Here is a 20,509-nt window from a genome sequence, read left to right as displayed (position 1 = left end):
ACCTTCTCTTGCCCTAACTTTGTTCTCAATTCGAGAGGCATCGATCTTGATGACCTATTAGTCGATCCATCATTAGAGAATAAATATTTAATTTCTTCAAGCCTATTTATTGGAGGCAGGGTATAGGTGACGTATCGAACTTATTTTGCAAGGTCACGTTCCAACCTTTTCAATGGAGGACCGGTAGCGTCTCAAATTGATATTCTATGAATGTATTGTAACCATGGATGTCGCTAAATGATACATTCCAGACATGTGTGCTATGGAGGCTTGAGATTTTTCGAAACTCTTTCTCAAGAATCGTACTTATGCGTATTCTCTTCTTGTGGTTACTTCCATTCTTCCCCCTCTCTCACTCCCGTTCTCCTCTAAGCATTGCTTGCATTCAAAAAATCTCCTATGTGAAAGGTCGATGAAAAAAGAGAAGCCATCCACTTTATGAGTATAGTTCGTTTGCTCTTGTGTGAGACTGGCATTATATTTTCCTAACAAATCCCTGGTTATAGAAACAAATATTCTGTTGATCCTTCTGGGTAGTGTGTAAGTTCGGCTATAGCTATTTTGGCTCCAAAATGTTATATTCGTACGTCGTGTTATATGGCATTCGCGTGTTATTGACCGTCGACAACGCGATTAACGGCTGTGATTTTCACGAATGTCATATAACACGACGTACGAATATAACATTTTGGAGCCAGAATAGCTGCGTCCTGTAAGCTCCACATGCCTTCAATGGTGAGTTAATATAAAACAATCTTTGAAAAAAGAAAAGAGCACTGCATCGATCACGCATCACAAATCAGGCAGCTTGTAGAACAAGAGAAACGTGAGGCTGAAGTGAGGATAAGAGTTTGTATGGATTAATCACATGTAACATGTATGTATAGCTGTGTACAAGGCCGGAGCCTGAAAAAATGGGGCGTGTCTGTGTGTATTAACAATTAATCAGAAAAGCTTGCCGGCAAATTTGGAGGCAGAATCTGCAAGAGGAGAATGAGGATCGCGACCCAGCTGCAAGGCCAATCTCCAATGGAATAGCTCTCCGTTTTCTCTCTCCTCTGGATCTGCCTCGCTCAGAGTGTCTGAGATGGAGGAGTCCAGCAAATGGTAGAATCCTGCGCAGTTTCTGTACATCTCAAAAACCATTCCGACCTGACCTGCATGGCTGAGTGTGTTGCCCACAACACCCAACACGCCCGCCACCATTGACATAGATAACATTGCGCCATTCAAATTCAGTGCCCCTGCAATCCCAGTGAGCAACGGGCCGGCTATTGCAAGAATACTGTTTGCTCCCAGTACTTTGCGGCTGAGCCCCACATACTCTGCAATATCACCAGTTTTAAGCGTCTCCGAAATACCTCTCAACTCTTCCTCTACCTCTGCACTCCATCCATTGATGGTTGTGTTGTTGTCAGTATGGGGCTTAGTTGCCAGAAACGCGACGTTCTCCCGTCGTTTCGCGTTTCAACGGGAGAAACGCGTTTCTCGTTTCTAACGGCCGTTTCTGCAGCGTTTGTAATATGTTTTCAGCGTTTGTAATATGTTTTCCATTGTTTTGATTTGTCAGTCAAATAATTGTTTTCCCTTATAAGTGGGGTAAAGTAATTGTTTTTAAAGTAAGTAAATGTTTTAAATGGTAAAGTAATTGTTTTTAAAGTAAAGTAAATGTTTTAAATGGTAAAGTAATTGTTTTTAACAGGTTTTTATAGTAAAGTAAATGTTTTAAACAGATTTGACAGTAAAGTAATTGATTTTTATTGATTTAACATTGACACAGTGATTTTTTTTGGCATGTGAAATTGCATGTTTCATGGTTTAACTTTAGATTAACTAGTAGATGCAGATTATAGTTTTCTATGTCATGTTAGTTACATTAAATATATAACTTTAACTAACATTAATTATACAGCCTCATGCAAAATATTTCAATATAATTATCTACAATTCATGCAATGCAATATCTAGATAATTTATCTCCTAATATAAATATCTACGGTTCATGCAATGTAATATCTTAATATAATTTATGTTTATCTTCCACTAATGTTTCAGAATATCAAGCTGAAATAAAGTTTTTTAATGAAAATATATATAAAACTCCATGTTTTTTCATTTATGTAAAATAATTTTTTATAATTATATATATATATATATATATATATATATATATATATATATATATATATATATATACGTTTCTTATACGCAACCTTTAACTATTCGGTTTCTCGTCACGTTGCCGTTGCGGTTGCGTTTCTCGTTTCTCGTTTCTGGTAACTAAGGTATGGGGACGTCGGTTCTGTGTTTGATGATATTGTTCATGTTGAGGCCACCACACTGTCGGTCGTACAATCTTGGGAAATTTGTCGAGCATACCGGGGAAGAGAGGCAGAGGATAAGCCTCATCCAATGCAAGCACCGCTTTGTAGGCCTTGGCGAGGAAGGATTCTGCACACTTGTCCTGACGAAGGTGGGGAGGCAGAGCAAGGTTTGTGTGGATGTCAGTGTTGAGCTGACGGAAGAGCCGCGCCGCCATTCTCTGCTCCTCCGCTAGCTGCGAAGGCTGGATTTTGTTTACACCGCACATCAAAGCTGTGGAGAAGCCATACAAAAGTGTGGCGACAACGTTATTACTATCGTTGTTGGGTAAAGCCTGGAGAATGAGCGCGGCGAGCGTGATGTTGGTGAGGGAAGCGAGGAGGAGTTTGTTCCATCCGTCTCTTTGCTCTGCCAGGACACCGTGCATTTCTGCCCGGTCTGCCGCTGCTGCCGCCACCAAACGCAGCTTTGCCACAACCATCTCTTCATCTTTGTTCGGGTTTTGGTCCATGTGAAACTGGGTTAGCGGGCGTATGAACAAGTCAGCTTGCTTCTGCTGCAGGTATCTTGTGCTTGTGCTTGGACCATCCAACGAAGCCACAATCATTGCGGGGCCACTCTCACGACGATCAAGATTTATACGCCATGATTTATTCGCATAATTCGCTAATCTTACATGACCATGTTTCTGTGTCACTGTCTGCAAAGCTGTGTTACTCTTAAGAGCTCTTGTTAGCTTCAGAGCCTCCATAATTATAATTGCGCGTTTCTCTCTTTCCCTCTATGAATTCGATGAAAACAATCAATCCTCAGCTCTAGGAATATGCAGATTATAGGAAAGCCCAATTCCGATTCCCGCTACTCTGTTTATGAAGATGAAGAATAAAAATGTGGGGCGGGCATTTATAAAGGATCCTAGTCTCCACTCGGACCTATTCTGCGGTCGACAATAGAGACGTTGGAATTGAACGAGCTTGCGAGAGTTACATCATCTTACCCAGTCAACTTGACCCGGCCTCCTCCTGATTTTGTTGTTCCCTTCATTATTCTATTTTTTAATTTTTATTTGATTATTTCAAGTGTTTCCATAGCGTAATTGAAACTTTTCTATCTCACAATCCATTAATTTATTATTTTAAATAATTTTCATGTTAGTCTTTCAATATAGTATAGGTGAGAAAACCAAGACAAGGTTTTTGATAAGAAATGCCCTCGAATAGACACTTAACCATTATATGATTTCATTTCTAAATTTGAAGCGCAACTGTTATTTCTTTATAAGAATCTTTCCTTCTTCATTTTGATCATTCAATTTTGACCCATCTCTAATTTTGGTAAGTTTGGGGCTCCATTCTACGCATTCTTCATGATAATTTAGTTGTACCCATTCTATTTGTGGAGCCTCATTCAATTTTGACCCATTTCCAGTTTTGGTAAGTTTGGGATTCAATTCTACGCATTCTTCGTGATAATTTAGTGGTACCCATTCTACTTGGATGCTTGGATGGAATCTAGTTGTGGAACCTCGTTTCATCTAAGACAATATAGATCAAATTTATTATGAAAGAATACTAATGTAGAGAGTATGTTTTGACAATATAGATCCTTCTTCATTCGCCTATTTTCTCTTTCTTTCAATGACTCATTCACACTATAGCTTTTAGTTTGCCTTCAAGCCATGTTTAATATGAAACTTGATCTTCTACTCTTATAGAAGATTGCGAACGTGGAGTTTAAGTTCTACAAATTATTTCATGTATATTTATTTATAGAAGCACTACCTTTTTATCAATTAAAATAATTTAATATAAATAGATCAAACAATCAGAAAAAGAAATTTAAGCAATAATTGTCAATACTTACAAGTAAAATAGATAATATTTTTAAGTAAACAAACGAAATTAAAAGTGAATATATATATATACTTCCTTATTCCTTACATGTTTTATATAATTAATTTTTATATCTCATTTTTTGTGTATGTACAAGTTTTATAGTATATGTTTTTTATTAGATTAAGTGTTGAAGAGCCCAAACCCATTATACATCCAAATGGAAAACCATCAGTCAAAAAACAAAACAAGGGCTTCAAGCTCAAGCCGACCATCCAAACAAATGGAGGGTTTTTAAATTGTTTGTAGAACAACTACTACTAACAAATATCAGAAATAACGACCAAGAATTGGCTAACAACAAAGAAAAGAAAAAAGAAATAACAAAGGGGGCACTAAGACATATAGCCCCACCCATCAAGCATCTCCTCCTAAGAGATCTATGTTATTTCTTAATGTGTGTGTACATTTCTTAGTGTGTTTTTCCACATACTTGAGTACATAAACCCTTATATTGCATCCTATTGAAATTATCATATGTAAGAGAAAAGGGATTGAGAGCTACACACACCCTAAACTACTTAGTTTCTTCAATGAGGACTATTTCCTATGATGCAAGTGTAGTGCCAAAAATATTGCACACTCTTGTAATTTCACACCTCACCGTGTCCTCATATTAGCCCTCTAATTTATAAAACACTTTAATTACAAAATCCTAACACATAAATTTGATGTTTCTGAAAATTTCATGATGGATTTGACTTTCTAGATTTAAGTTATTCAAAACGATGGTGTTATGTGTGATGTCCTACTGTCCGCAAAAATCCTGAATTCAAGTGGTTATTGGAGCATTACCTGAACCCGTGGATAATTTGAGTGCAATGCTCTCGCTTGCATTTCCGTTGAACAAAACTCTATCAACTCTTCCATTTGGGGGAAAAACTTGTTCTTTTTCTCTCTAGAATACAAGCACTGCAACTATTATAAATTATGTCACTTACAAAACCCAGCAAAGCTCTAAGATATTATGTATGTCATTTTCTTGAAGACTTTGTATCATCACCTTCCTAGGTATGTTTAAAAAAAACAATTGAATCAACAATATCTTTCTTACAGGTATTATGTCGAATTCCAAAGTGATCTTGTTACAAATTTTGTTGTTCTTTTTCTAATTATTCTATTGGTTCTTTCTTTTCTTTGAATATTTCAAGTGTAAGAATAGTGTACTTTGACATTTCTATATCAAAATGTATTACTTCGTTACTCTAAATTGTTTGCATATTTCTCTCTATATATTTGTTGTCTTGGAGGTCAAAAAACCTAAAGAGATATTTGATTGAGGAAAGGCCCTCACATAACCACCCTAAAACATTATCTTCTTTTCTCTTTACATGCAGGTTCAATTTCTAAAGATGAAGCATAGTCTGGTGATATCTTTTGAAATTCTTCCTTTTTTAATTTTAAAATTTTAGTCTTAATATTTAAATAGTTAAGCTCTTTGTAATTATGTTATTATATATATTTTACACAGTCCCTAAGATCTTCATTTTCATTATACACATATAGAAACTTCTTCTAGGTTGTATTATACATTTCATCAAGAATATGTACTGGACGATGGCACAATGATCACATGTACAAGACATGTTAGTGTTTGCAGCACACACTTCTAGAAATTTAGTTTATCTTCCGTAATAAATTGTTGCTCTTTATTTTTGTTAAAATATTTTTCTCTATTAAATATAAGGAAGCACCATTACATCCAAAGAGTATATAGAACGAAGCTCAAACCCATTCTTACATATACAGCAGTGACAAAATTAGTGGGTACAAAGTATACGAAACATTACAAAAAAGACTACCCCCCGAATAATCATATATACCATATACATAATCAGTAAATAATATCCCCCACGGGAGACCTAGTGTCCCCCACTATCTCTATCCAAGTAGTCCAGCCTAGTGGACCATCAACCCATCTCAGCTCCCTGCCCCACAAAATGGGATCGACACAGGGATGAATCATTGGGACTGCAACAAGTACATCTAGAGTAGGGTCCCATCTGGTATGAGTCTATAATTCTCTCATGAAGTTTGCCAAGCCTTCCTCAAAGGGAGATCTATCCTCAGAGGTCCCTCTCCATGAGAAGCCACGTGACACTTCCCATGTGAAGATCCAAGTATGGCCATCCTGCAAAAACATATCAAACTTCCTCCGAGCTAGCTGCATAGTCACTGTAACCTGCAAGTCAATTTTGTAAACAATGACTCTCCTCAGAGACTCGGTAAGGGATCTATCTCTGCCATTAAAAAGACTATCATTCTTGAAAGTTTAAAAAAGCCATAACATTTCAAGAGAAGAGATAGACCAAAACGAATTAGCAACTTTTGAGAGGCTTTGAACACTACCAGTAACTGCCTCTGAAATCATAACATTAGAACCCATAGAGATGCCAAACAAGTTCCTTAGCAAGAAGACAGTCAAAGAAGATGTGCTTGACAGACTCGGACATTCTACAGTGGGAGCAAATAGCAATGTCACCATCCCGCTTCCTAATAGGAAGCTTATGCAACAAGAATAACCAACAAAAGGACCTCTTCTTTGGTTCATTTGGTCTCTTCTAAAGGCTGGCAAAGATCTTTAGCCAGGACACAATATTAAGGCCCAAACCCTAGCAAGACTTGGCATGAGAAAGGATGGAATCATCATTGGTAAGGACAGAATAAACAGATTTAGCTTTGACATTATGCAGACGGGAACCATAAGGCCATTTATATAAGAGGAATTCGGAATCATCAAAGAGGCAAGGCTTAGTGAGCCTAAGGGAGGAGAAAGCATGTTTAAGAATGGTGTCGATCTTGTGGGGAGAGGGGAGGACATTGTATTTAGTCAAGATATCATTCTAGCTGAAGAGATGACCATAATTGAGGATATCAGCCATGGTATTAATGCCTTTCGCATCCCGCAGCTTAGCTGGGAACCCTTGTAACAAAGCAAGAGGTTTGCAATTATACTTCAAATTCCACCAAATTGATGTTCACCGAATATTATACTTAAAGTAGAACCACCAGGGGGGGCCCATGAAGCAGGAATGGAAACTGCAAGAGAAGGGAGAGGGGAGTAAAGAAAAGAAGCGAAGGAGAGTCAACCGACACAATGGCAGAGGAATAACTATTGGGATTAACAGGAGGATTGCTGGGATTATTATTTTTAACATGTCTCTTGATTGGGGGGCAATTTTTCCTTATGTTCTCTTCTCTCTTGCACAGAAAATAGGCATTAATACCACGAAGAAATTCAATTGGGCAAGAAATAGACTCACTAATAAACTCGATTTTGAGGTCATTTGGTAGGTCTTGACCCGGATTAAATGTGAGCGAGGCTGGCCGAACTTGGGCCTGTGTGAGGCAAGTCACACACAAACAAGCAGTGGCCTTCGTACAAACCCTTAATCAACCAAGTTGCAGAGCCTAATTCATTCTCTCCCAAACACTTTCCGTTCGATCACTTCTCTAAAACAATTTTTTCGATGAGAGTACCTTTTTTTAATACTAAAACCTTGTTAAAATAATTTTTGAATTCATCTCTAGCCAAGAGATATTTTAGTACAATGTGATATTGCAAGCTTTAAATATTTTGTTTAGCCAAAAATATTAGTTATTTTAAAATCATAATTAAAATAATTAAGTAGTATAAGAATAGACAACTCATCCTAGTGTACTGTACAAGGCTTGTGCTCAAGCGATGTCAGTATTCCTTCTGTAAGAACCAAATTTGATAGACTATTTTTTTGTGAAGCCAATGTTCCCACACAAAAACCTTTTGCATATCAAAAATAGAAAGCTACGAAATCTTTCCAAAAAATATTCTACCGCTATGTAAAATCTTAATTTATCTTATCTATTGTAAAATCTTATGAGTTTAACAATCAAATCAATAACATTGTGGTCAGATACCTTTTTACATATAACATGGCACATTCCAAATCTTTCATAACAACAATGTATATGATCCCAATCTTTTGATAGAATAGTTTACCACTAGAATTCTCCTTTCCCATCTAACACTTCCCCTCCGTCGAAAGAGGTCTTTTATGATGATACAGCCCTCCATGCCTCTCTTTATTGAATGCAAAATTTAGACCAATTCATTTACACCATTTTCAATATTTTCTAGCCAAGAACACACTCATTAAAGTGGTGCCCATCTTTGATTAAATTAATAATGTTTTAATAATTTAAAACCTCAATCTCTAGAATCTGTTGGAGGACTTGCACATATTGTACACAAATAGGTCTCGTCCTACAATTTTCTTTCAACAAACACGAAAAAATTCACATTTAAATATTACGAGGAACCAACCTTCCATGTTGACACAATTTCCTATTGTGCATATCGTAACTACTAGATGAATGTCCTCGGTAGTTTCTCCTTCTAGGAGATTGCCTTTAAGCTTCCTTGGAAGAACCTTTGGAACATCTCAACCTCTAAGCTATATTGATATTGTTTACTTTATTTTTTGATATCAATCTCTATTATTTTGAACTATGCATGTGCTCATAGATTTTGATATATAAAGACGGGTCATCAAAACACGCACCCTAAGTTAAATGATAAAATTCAATAAATAAAATATAATTCTGTTGATTACCTTTGCATCGCTTTGCATGACTATAAATAATCTATAAGTATAGAGCTTCTACTCAATCAGCTCCTACTGATACCCTAGGTATTCCTCCCCCTTGAAATAATTACACTAATTCCAAGTTATAACAACAAACCACAAACATAATAAAAACTTCTAAAACTTTTGTTGAACTACTACTATAGTGAATCAAAAGCTTCAATACTTCACGAGAATATCTAAATCTCTATACATTATAATAAAAATTGGCTTAATGATTGAAAAATAGGGAATTGAGGATCTCTAACATTGATCAATGCAAACTAACTTAGATCCCAATACTTATATTAGATTGGGAAGAATCATAAGCCTACTTGCTGTCCCTAAGAAAGAGCTAGGCACTTGGATTAATATCCCTTTATCGCAAAATATCGGTATAGTGAATTTTGTGGGAGTCCTTAGTGAAATAGGTTAAAAAAGGAAAAAGACTAAATTTGATAGAATGTAGAAGATACAGAATGAAATAAAAAAAGAGTAAAGTGGATATGAGATGGAGTCACATATAGAGGAACTTGGCACTAAAATTTGGACCTAACTATGCTAGACAGAAGATTTTGACACACATAATTGAAGGTGATAGAGGTTTATGAGATGGTCAGAAAACAAAACTAGGAAGCTTTGTTTACCTTTCCCAGAAAGTATTGTTCAAATTAGCAAGACAAATGAATTGGGTTCCCTAGTATTAGAATTCTAAACAACGTTAGATAGCTAGACTTTTAAATGAGAAAGGGAGTTGCATTTATATGCAACTTGGAAACCTTTTCCAAATATTCTTTCAGTATAGGATGACAAACAAAGGTTCAAACACACAAATTTCAAGGATGTCTTTCATCTCTCAAAGTTTGAGCCCATTTTACCATGACAGAGACACTAGGTGCCCTAGTTCTAGAAAAATGGTGTACCAAAATACACGCGAATAGGGGGAATAACCTAATTTACCAAAGCGGTCCTGAAATCAGACCCATAAATACATAAATTAAGCACATGCTAAAATGTATTATAATCCTAATGTGATTTTGTTAAGGTCAACAATTTATGACAGGAAATATTGCCTCCATCGGGGCTAAGAACTTATGCTCATATCCATATTAGAAGAGGGAGAAATTAGACATGCTTTCTTGAGAACAGTTAAGGGATAGGATGGCTCAAAGTTTGAAAGGGTTGCATCCTCCAAGACTTAGGCTACCATTAATCCATATTACCAAAATAAAAGGTCAAGAATGTAAAAAAAAAAAGTAAAATATATCTTCAAAGCACAAGGTTAGAAAAATAATTGATCAAAATCAAAAATATGCACGGAGAATACACATCACATGCATGAAGAATACATGTAGCATACACTACTAACAAAGTATGGCATCTAGAAATAGTAATATCTTCACACTCCTACTAGTGAGCCATATCCACAGTCAGAAGGTGTGACTTCTAGGACCAGAAATATCCTTAGATACTAACAAGGAGTAATGTCCACACAAATCATGGCCTCTAAAACTAGCAATATCCACAGATGCTTACTAGGAGCCATATCCACAAGGGTTCATAACTCATAGGTTGAACAGATGTTATTATAGATGGATCATGAACATGTGAAGACCTCATGGGCTAGTAAAAAATCTCAGATTTACTAGGTTATCTTAATACCAACTATACCAAAGACTACTAGCCAAGAAATAACATTATTTGTTCCATAATTTTGATAGAGTGTTGACAAGCATTTTGGGTAGTATACATTAGAAAATAAGGACATTGCATGCCCTCAACATAATCAAGTTGAGGTGATTCCACATACAAACACCGTACAAGAACACATAACGGATCCAAAGATCGTGGATTAGCATGAATATGTGGAAAATAATGTATATCAATATAAAAAATAATAATTAATCTCAAACCAAAAATACAATGGACTTTAAATTACAAAGGAGGAGGAATACATAACATAAAGCAAATGATTCTAGGTCAACATGAAAAAGAATTAAATGCATCAACACTTTGTATCATCCCCGTCAGAGCACAAATCAAATGTACAACAAAAGAGTATTTATGAAAAAACGGAAGAATGATGATGCAGATAGAATAATGTCACAAGAGTGTCAATTCCTTTGTCTCCTTGTGCCAATAAAGTGCCACAAGTCATCCTAAGACAATTTATAAAAGAAAAGACTTATCAAGAAGCACATTACATAGTATAAGTTAAACTCAAGAACGCGTAAGCATGGATATTCCCCCAAGATTAGGTCAACTTAGCTTGGTACCCCATTTAAAAAATCGTGAGCATGTGTTGTGGCTTATGGACCATTCATTATAGAGCCCCTTTAGCTCATCAATCCATAAGTAGGAGATAATTTCAAAAGCAATTCAAATGATGCTATTGCTATCAAAATCAAACTTTGTAGCTTTCAAGTCAAGCTCGTTGACCCATGTTTCATGAGAACTGGTTCACAAGAACCCATCTCTGATGACAATGAACGGTACACTTGGAACTAATTACATCTAGGTGGTGCCGACAAAGGTAAGGAATTGGATCTTCCCAAGAGGTCACTCAGTCTAGTAATATTGATGGAAATATCATAGTTTTACTTGCGATAGAAAATATTTCCTATATATAAATTAATGAGCTAAACGGGCTCTATAAGGAAAGGTTCATAAGGCAAAACACTTCATGAACGTTCTCCAAATGGGTTAGCAAGCTACATGAGCTTAGCCTTGGTAAAAAATTCTTTGTTATGTGCACTTAAGTCAAAGCAGTGTTGTAATGGTTAAATGCACTTGAGTCGGAGTAGTTATCAATTTTTGAGCTAAAGGGGATCTATAGTCAGTGGTTCATAAGGAACAACACTTGATGATTTTTTTTAAATGGGGTAGCAAGCTAATTGGGCTTAATCTGTGGTGAAACTTCATGGTTAAGGATACTTGAGTTGCAATAGTACTCAGATGAGTTACTTCCTGAGAAGGCACAATTATTGACCTCTTTTAGAATCACCTAGATGCAATGAGTGCTAATTTTACCCTTCATTCAAATGAGATATCTATTCTTGTGAACCAATACTCATGAAACATGAGCCAATGAGTTTGAATCTAAAACTGCACATTTGAATGCTAATAGAAATATTATAATTTAAATCACTTTCAAAATTTTCCGGCCAAGGAAGCCCTCACTAAAGTGATGCCTATCATTGATTCTATTCATAATAATTTTGTATTAAAACCTCAATCTCTACTATTTCCTAGAGGCAGAGCACATATTATCCAGAAATATGTATCGCACTCCACTTTTTTTATTGTAAATACAACAAATTCAAAATTTAACTCTTACTAGGAACCAATTTTTTATGTCGATGTTACGATAGCAAATGGCATCATCCAATGCATATTATATTTAATTATGTAGGTAAATTATCAACATCATATCAGCATTAATAACTAAATAATCAATACTATTAAATCAACGGCTAAGACAACTTATTCCTAATACTCTCGCATATAGCACAAAAAATGTGTTTATTTAGTCTATTTATTAGGTTGTGTGCTTGTAACGTTAAAAAGATAATCAGATGTCAAACAAAAGAAATGATAAGCTATAAGGCATATAAGACTTTGAATTTAATACACATGTTACGTGCAACTGTAATTGTGTACGATGTTGAAGCATTAGTCTAGGTGCGCCATGGGAAAGTCGTCTCTATGGTCATCAATGGGACTAATTTAGAAATAATTTATATGTGGGTAGGGATCAAGAGTGCATAATAGGACACAGAAAGTCATGTGTCGCAGTGGAAAGTACCCAATAGCTACACTCAGTAATTGTGCATGTCTCTCTAAACTATACATATTGTTTTTCAATGACTCAAGTCGTATAATAGATTTCTTGGAGTTCATTGTTATATTGAATTCAATTGTTTGTGCAATTTTGTTGAAAATTCAACAAAACTAATTTTTTGTTGATATCACTCGGAAAAAATATTGTTAGAGTTAACTGATTGTACGAGTAAATATTAAATTCATTTTATTAACCTCGCTCGACTAATTCTTCTATTTTTCAGCTCGATTTGAAGAGTCTGTGTGCATAGAATTTCTACTTTAGACTTTTCTGAAGTAACTTGAATATTTTATAAAAATATATCTTCTTTTCAAGGAAAATTAAAAAAACAAGTAATAAAAAATGACATTGGGAATAAAGGCCATAATACTCTAAAATATAAACAGTCCATATTATTTATTAGTTTAAATGAATCTTCGAAAACATTTCTATCATTTTTATTTTAAAATATATTATTATCACTCTAACTTTCTAATACTAATATAAATATTTAGGCTAATTATATTCATTAAAAACTAACAAACTCTTTTGTATTAAAACTCGAAATAAGAATAAATGAATAAATTATAAGAGGGACTTCGATAAACTTGATAAATTTATGTTGCCTTAGAAATAAAAGAAGTAAACATAATAATTGAATAAGAGTTGTTGCAAGTTTCAAGTGGGAATGAAAGATTATGATATTCGGCTTGGGATTTGTTTGGCCACAAAACCTTAAAGGAAAATTAATCTTTAATAAAATACACTTACCTAAACAAGTCATAAAGGTGCGTATGTAACATGTGATAAAAGATAATGATAATAAAAATATGTATGTGCTTGAGATCTAAAATAGGTAACGCGAAAATCGCACATAAATTGGACATAAATTGTTGGACGGGAACTCTTTCGCCTGAGACAAGTTCCACCTATTTTATGAACGAAGTAGGTGTCAAGTATTGCATTATTATGTATAACAATAGTAATGAAGAACTAAGGTGTAAAATCTATCCTATCAATGTCAAATATAGACTAAATAATATGTTTTTACTTCTAAAATTTTCCTTTTTCTTAATCGCAATTTGAAAATTATCATAATTAATAATAAACTAGTGTGGACCTAATCGGCACAAATGAAATAGTGCATGTTGACTGGGAAGTTGGGATTATCTCAATTGGAATATGGAATAGTAGAAGTCTAAAAGTATTTGGGATTAAAACAAGTAATGTGAGGAAGCATCCCTAGCGTTTCTAACTCCTAATCCATAGTGGCAACGTGGAAACCAATTTAAAAACGCCAAGCCTTAATTGTAGAAAGAACAATGATATTAAATGATCAAACTAGGACATATTTACCTAATAAATGTGTGTCTTCATTGTCTGCATGACTCTATGGATCTATTGAGAACCTCTAGTATCTTGAACGCGACTAAAAATGATTGATTTGGGGTCCACAATAGGCACTTGGTAGCTCGTGTTGCAAGATTCTATAATTCTAGCAGCTAATACTGTTCAATTATCCGCCTAGGATGGTCTTTTCTTCATCAGAAAAACCTCTACAACTTTTGGAGGTTCTGACTCATTAAATTTATGTCCTAATTACTTCTATCACTTTCTTTTCTACTCTATATATTTCTCTCTAGAATATCCGTATAATTATGTTTTTGAGAATGATAACCCTACGAAATAAAAGGTTGCATCGGCAGCCTCCCTCAATAATAAGTCCTCTTATAGAATTTCCGGCTAATATTTAAAACTAAATATTTTTTTGGAACAAAAATATATTTTTTTGATGAGCCCACTTGGTTGCAGCTAGTACCTCACGAGATCTTAGGCTCTTAAATTGAAAACTATATAAGAGGCATCAATTTTATAAAGAGAATATTTTATAAACATGGCATTAAATAACTACAAACGGTTCTCTTTAAAATGTTATTTTTCCCTAAATGTTTTATGAAGAGCGCACAGAATGGGAAAATCGAGAATTATTAACACACAAAATGTGGAATGAGTTGCAAGGCATGAAAAGAGGGGGGCGTTTCGAAAGTAGATGGGTTTTCCCGTAAAACCTTTCAATACATTGCATGTAGCTAGACATTAAGTACGACATGGTGTGCCGCTTTTGTGAAGGAGTAAAATATGGATTCTTCTAAAGGTCTAATGCTCTCTACCATTGTGGAACCCATCTTGCCTAGTATTGGACCAATGAAACCCTCAAATCAGTTCTACACACCTAATTTGTAGCTCGATTTGTAATAAGAATCTTCGAGGAACCATTTGCTTTTGGATTTCTATAAGTAATATGCACCTTGGAGGTTTTTTATTGGGGATTCATGACAGGGTGCCTCGTGACTACTCGTGTCAACTTCATTTCCGTGGTGTATTTATGTATTTGCTATCGGTGTAACGCTGAAAGTCATTGCACATAACTGCAATGGGCCCTTCCGTAGTAGATGTGGATTATCTCCTAGCTATTGTGGAGTTATACGAATGCTTGAATGCATGACTAATCTTAAATTTATGTGTTCTGTTGAGATGTAGAGGTGTAGAGCATAATTGTCTTTACAATTGGTTTATGCAAATACCGATAACCTTCTCTTGCCCTAACTTTGTTCCCAATTCGAGAGGCATCGATCTTGATGACCTATTAGTCGATCCATCATTACAGAATAAATATTTAATTTCTTCAAGCCTATTTATTGGAGGCAGGGTATAGGTGACGTATCGAACTTATTTTGCAAGGTCACGTTCCAACCTTTTCAATGGAGGACCGGTAGCGTCTCAAATTGATATTCTATGAATGTATTGTAACCATGGATGTCGCTAAATGATACATTCCAGACATGTGTGCTATGGAGGCTTGAGATTTTTCGAAACTCTTTCTCAAGAATCGTACTTATGCGTATTCTCTTCTTGTGGTTACTTCCATTCTTCCCCCTCTCTCACTCCCGTTCTCCTCTAAGCATTGCTTGCATTCAAAAAATCTCCTATGTGAAAGGTCGATGAAAAAAGAGAAGCCATCCACTTTATGAGTATAGTTCGTTTGCTCTTGTGTGAGACTGGCATTATATTTTCCTAACAAATCCCTGGTTATAGAAACAAATATTCTGTTGATCCTTCTGGGTAGTGTGTAAGTTCGGCTATAGCTATTTTGGCTCCAAAATGTTATATTCGTACGTCGTGTTATATGGCATTCGCGTGTTATTGACCGTCGACAACGCGATTAACGGCTGTGATTTTCACGAATGTCATATAACACGACGTACGAATATAACATTTTGGAGCCAGAATAGCTGCGTCCTGTAAGCTCCACATGCCTTCAATGGTGAGTTAATATAAAACAATCTTTGAAAAAAGAAAAGAGCACTGCATCGATCACGCATCACAAATCAGGCAGCTTGTAGAACAAGAGAAACGTGAGGCTGAAGTGAGGATAAGAGTTTGTATGGATTAATCACATGTAACATGTATGTATAGCTGTGTACAAGGCCGGAGCCTGAAAAAATGGGGCGTGTCTGTGTGTATTAACAATTAATCAGAAAAGCTTGCCGGCAAATTTGGAGGCAGAATCTGCAAGAGGAGAATGAGGATCGCGACCCAGCTGCAAGGCCAATCTCCAATGGAATAGCTCTCCGTTTTCTCTCTCCTCTGGATCTGCCTCGCTCAGAGTGTCTGAGATGGAGGAGTCCAGCAAATGGTAGAATCCTGCGCAGTTTCTGTACATCTCAAAAACCATTCCGACCTGACCTGCATGGCTGAGTGTGTTGCCCACAACACCCAACACGCCCGCCACCATTGACATAGATAACATTGCGCCATTCAAATTCAGTGCCCCTGCAATCCCAGTGAGCAACGGGCCGGCTATTGCAAGAATACTGTTTGCTCCCAGTACTTTGCGGCTGAGCCCCACATACTCTGCAATATCACCAGTTTTAAGCGTCTCCGAAATACCTCTCAACTCCTCCTCTACCTCTGCACTCCATCCATTGATGGTTGTGTTGTTGTCAGTATGGGGACGTCGGTTCTGTGTTTGATGATATTGTTCATGTTGAGGCCACCACACTGTCGGTCGTACAATCTTGGGAAATTTGTCGAGCATACCGGGGAAGAGAGGCAGAGGATAAGCCTCATCCAATGCAAGCACCGCTTTGTAGGCCTTGGCGAGGAAGGATTCTGCACACTTGTCCTGACGAAGGTGGGGAGGCAGAGCAAGGTTTGTGTGGATGTCAGTGTTGAGCTGACGGAAGAGCCGCGCCGCCATTCTCTGCTCCTCCGCTAGCTGCGAAGGCTGGATTTTGTTTACACCGCACATCAAAGCTGTGGAGAAGCCATACAAAAGTGTGGCGACAACGTTATTACTATCCTTGTTGGGTAAAGCCTGGAGAATGAGCGCGGCGAGCGTGATGTTGGTGAGGGAAGCGAGGAGGAGTTTGTTCCATCCGTCTCTTTGCTCTGCCAGGACACCGTGCATTTCTGCCCGGTCTGCCGCTGCTGCCGCCACCAAACGCAGCTTTGCCACAACCATCTCTTCATCTTTGTTCGGGTTTTGGTCCATGTGAAACTGGGTTAGCGGGCGTATGAACAAGTCAGCTTGCTTCTGCTGCAGGTATCTTGTGCTTGTGCTTGGACCATCCAACGAAGCCACAATCATTGCGGGGCCACTCTCACGACGATCAAGATTTATACGCCATGATTTATTCGCATAATTCGCTAATCTTACATGACCATGTTTCTGTGTCACTGTCTGCAAAGCTGTGTTACTCTTAAGAGCTCTTGTTAGCTTCAGAGCCTCCATAATTATAATTGCGCGTTTCTCTCTTTCCCTCTATGAATTCGATGAAAACAATCAATCCTCAGCTCTACGAATATGCAGATTATAGGAAAGCCCAATTCCGATTCCCGCTACTCTGTTTATGAAGATGAAGAATAAAAATGTGGGGCGGGCATTTATAAAGGATCCTAGTCTCCACTCGGACCTATTCTGCGGTCGACAACAGAGACGTTGGAATTGAACGAGCTTGCGAGAGTTACATCATCTTACCCAGTCAACTTGACCCGGCCTCCTCCTGATTTTGTTGTTCCCTTCATTATTCTATTTTTTAATTTTTATTTGATTATTTCAAGTGTTTCCATAGCGTAATTGAAACTTTTCTATCTCACAATCCATTAATTTATTATTTTAAATAATTTTCATGTTAGTCTTTCAATATAGTATAGGTGAGAAAACCAAGACAAGGTTTTTGATAAGAAATGCCCTCGAATAGACACTTAACCATTATATGATTTCATTTCTAAATTTGAAGCGCAACTGTTATTTCTTTATAAGAATCTTTCCTTCTTCATTTTGATCATTCAATTTTGACCCATCTCTAATTTTGGTAAGTTTGGGGCTCCATTCTACGCATTCTTCATGATAATTTAGTTGTACCCATTCTATTTGTGGAGCCTCATTCAATTTTGACCCATTTCCAGTTTTGGTAAGTTTGGGATTCAATTCTACGCATTCTTCGTGATAATTTAGTGGTACCCATTCTACTTGGATGCTTGGATGGAATCTAGTTGTGGAACCTCGTTTCATCTAAGACAATATAGATCAAATTTATTATGAAAGAATACTAATGTAGAGAGTATGTTTTGACAATATAGATCCTTCTTCATTCGCCTATTTTCTCTTTCTTTCAATGACTCATTCACACTATAGCTTTTAGTTTGCCTTCAAGCCATGTTTAATATGAAACTTGATCTTCTACTCTTATAGAAGATTGCGAACGTGGAGTTTAAGGTCTACAAATTATTTCATGTATATTTATTTATAGAAGCACTACCTTTTTATCAATTAAAATAATTTAATATAAATAGATCAAACAATCAGAAAAAGAAATTTAAGCAATAATTGTCAATACTTACAAGTAAAATAGATAATATTTTTAAGTAAACAAACGAAATTAAAAGTGAATATATATATATACTTCCTTATTCCTTACATGTTTTATATAATTAATTTTTATATCTCATTTTTTGTGTATGTACAAGTTTTATAGTATATGTTTTTTATTAGATTAAGTGTTGAAGAGCCCAAACCCATTATACATCCAAATGGAAAACCATCAGTCAAATAACAAAACAAGGGCTTCAAGCTCAAGCCGACCATCCAAACAAATGGAGGGTTTTTAAATTGTTTGTAGAACAACTACTACTAACAAATATCAGAAATAACGACCAAGAATTGGCTAACAACAAAGAAAAGAAAAAAGAAATAACAAAGGGGGCACTAAGACATATAGCCCCACCCATCAAGCATCTCCTCCTAAGAGATCTATGTTATTTCTTAATGTGTGTGTACATTTCTTAGTGTGTTTTTCCACATACTTGAGTACATAAACCCTTATATTGCATCCTATTGAAATTATCATATGTAAGAGAAAAGGGATTGAGAGCTACACACACCCTAAACTACTTAGTTTCTTCAATGAGGACTATTTCCTATGATGCAAGTGTAGTGCCAAAAATATTGCACACTCTTGTAATTTCACACCTCACCGTGTCCTCATATTAGCCCTCTAATTTATAAAACACTTTAATTACAAAATCCTAACACATAAATTTGATGTTTCTGAAAATTTCATGATGGATTTGACTTTCTAGATTTAAGTTATTCAAAACGATGGTGTTATGTGTGATGTCCTACTGTCCGCAAAAATCCTGAATTCAAATGGTTATTGGAGCATTACCTGAACCCGTGGATAATTTGAGTGCAATGCTCTCGCTTGCATTTCCGTTGAACAAAACTCTATCAACTCTTCCATTTGGGGGAAAAACTTGTTCTTTTTCTCTCTAGAATACAAGCACTGCAACTGTTATAAATTATGTCACTTACAAAACCCAGCAAAGCTCTAAGATATTATGTATGTCATTTTCTTGAAGACTTTGTATCATCACCTTCCTAGGTATGTTTAAAAAAAATAATTGAATCAACAATATCTTTCTTACAGGTATTATGTCGAATTCCAAAGTGATCTTGTTACAAATTTTGTTGTTCTTTTTCTAATTATTCTATTGGTTCTTTCTTTTCTTTGAATATTTCAAGTGTAAGAATAGTGTACTTTGACATTTCTATATCAAAATGTATTACTTCGTTACTCTAAATTGTTTGCATATTTCTCTCTATATATTTGTTGTCTTGGAGGTCAAAAAACCTAAAGAGATATTTGATTGAGGAAAGGCCCTCACATAACCACCCTAAAACATTATCTTCTTTTCTCTTTACATGCAGGTTCAATTTCTAAAGATGAAGCATAGTCTGGTGATATCTTTTGAAATTCTTCCTTTTTTAATTTTAAAATTTTAGTCTTAATATTTAAATAGTTAAGCTCTTTGTAATTATGTTATTATATATATTTTACACAGTCCCTAAGATCTTCATTTTCATTATACACATATAGAAACTTCTTCTAGGTTGTATTATACATTTCATCAAGAATATGTACTGGACGATGGCACAATGATCACATGTACAAGACGTGTTAGTGTTTGCAGCACACACTTCTAGAAATTTAGTTTATCTTCCGTAATAAATTGTTGCTCTTTATTTTTGTTAAAATATTTTTCTCTATTAAATATAAGGAAGCACCATTACATCCAAAGAGTATATAGAACGAAGCTCAAACCCATTCTTACATATACAGCAGTGACAAAATTAGTGGGTACAAAGTATACGAAACATTACAAAAAAGACTACCCCCCGAATAATCATATATACCATATACATAATCAGTAAATAATATCCCCCACGGGAGACCTAGTGTCCCCCACTATCTCTATCCAAGTAGTCCAGCCTAGTGGACCATCAACCCATCTCAGCTCCCTGCCCC

At 35.8% G+C, this 20,509-nt stretch overlaps 2 protein-coding genes across 2 annotated transcripts; both read right to left on the bottom strand.

Annotated features, from left to right (window-relative positions):
* Positions 1-945: 945 nt before the first annotated feature.
* Positions 946-3,073, bottom strand: LOC131056592 (probable F-box protein At4g22030). The gene is made up of 3 exons (XM_059216249.1): positions 2,221-3,073; positions 1,482-1,507; positions 946-1,425 (listed from the first exon to the last, which is right to left on the bottom strand). Exons 1-3 carry the CDS (start codon positions 3,071-3,073, stop codon positions 946-948), a joined length of 1,359 nt encoding a protein of 452 aa, XP_059072232.1.
* Positions 3,074-16,173: 13,100 nt separating this feature from the next.
* Positions 16,174-17,433, bottom strand: LOC131044469 (probable F-box protein At4g22030). The gene has a single exon (XM_057977796.2). The coding sequence runs from the start codon at positions 17,431-17,433 to the stop codon at positions 16,174-16,176; it is 1,260 nt and encodes a 419-aa protein (XP_057833779.2).
* Positions 17,434-20,509: the final 3,076 nt, after the last annotated feature.

Source organism: Cryptomeria japonica, unplaced genomic scaffold (assembly GCF_030272615.1).
Source record: "Cryptomeria japonica unplaced genomic scaffold, Sugi_1.0 HiC_scaffold_1267, whole genome shotgun sequence".
Taxonomy (NCBI): Eukaryota; Viridiplantae; Streptophyta; class Pinopsida; order Cupressales; family Cupressaceae; genus Cryptomeria; species Cryptomeria japonica.
The sequence above is the reverse complement of the archived record's forward strand: the minus strand, read 5'-3'. Positions and strand labels throughout refer to the sequence as shown.

Excerpts from the sequence above, each read along its gene's own strand:
- LOC131044469 (XM_057977796.2), bottom strand. The coding sequence starts at position 17,433 with ATGGAGGCTCTGAAGCTAACAAGAGCTCTTAAGAGTAACACAGCTTTG.
- LOC131056592 (XM_059216249.1), bottom strand. The coding sequence starts at position 3,073 with ATGGAGGCTCTGAAGCTAACAAGAGCTCTTAAGAGTAACACAGCTTTG. Across the intron at positions 1,508-2,220 it reads ACGTGACGAGAAACCGAATA|AAACGGCCGTTAGAAACGAG; the intron begins GTTAAAGGTTGC and ends CAAACGCTGCAG. Across the intron at positions 1,426-1,481 it reads CCGTTAGAAACGAGAAACGC|CCCCATACTGACAACAACAC; the intron begins GTTTCTCCCGTT and ends CTGGCAACTAAG.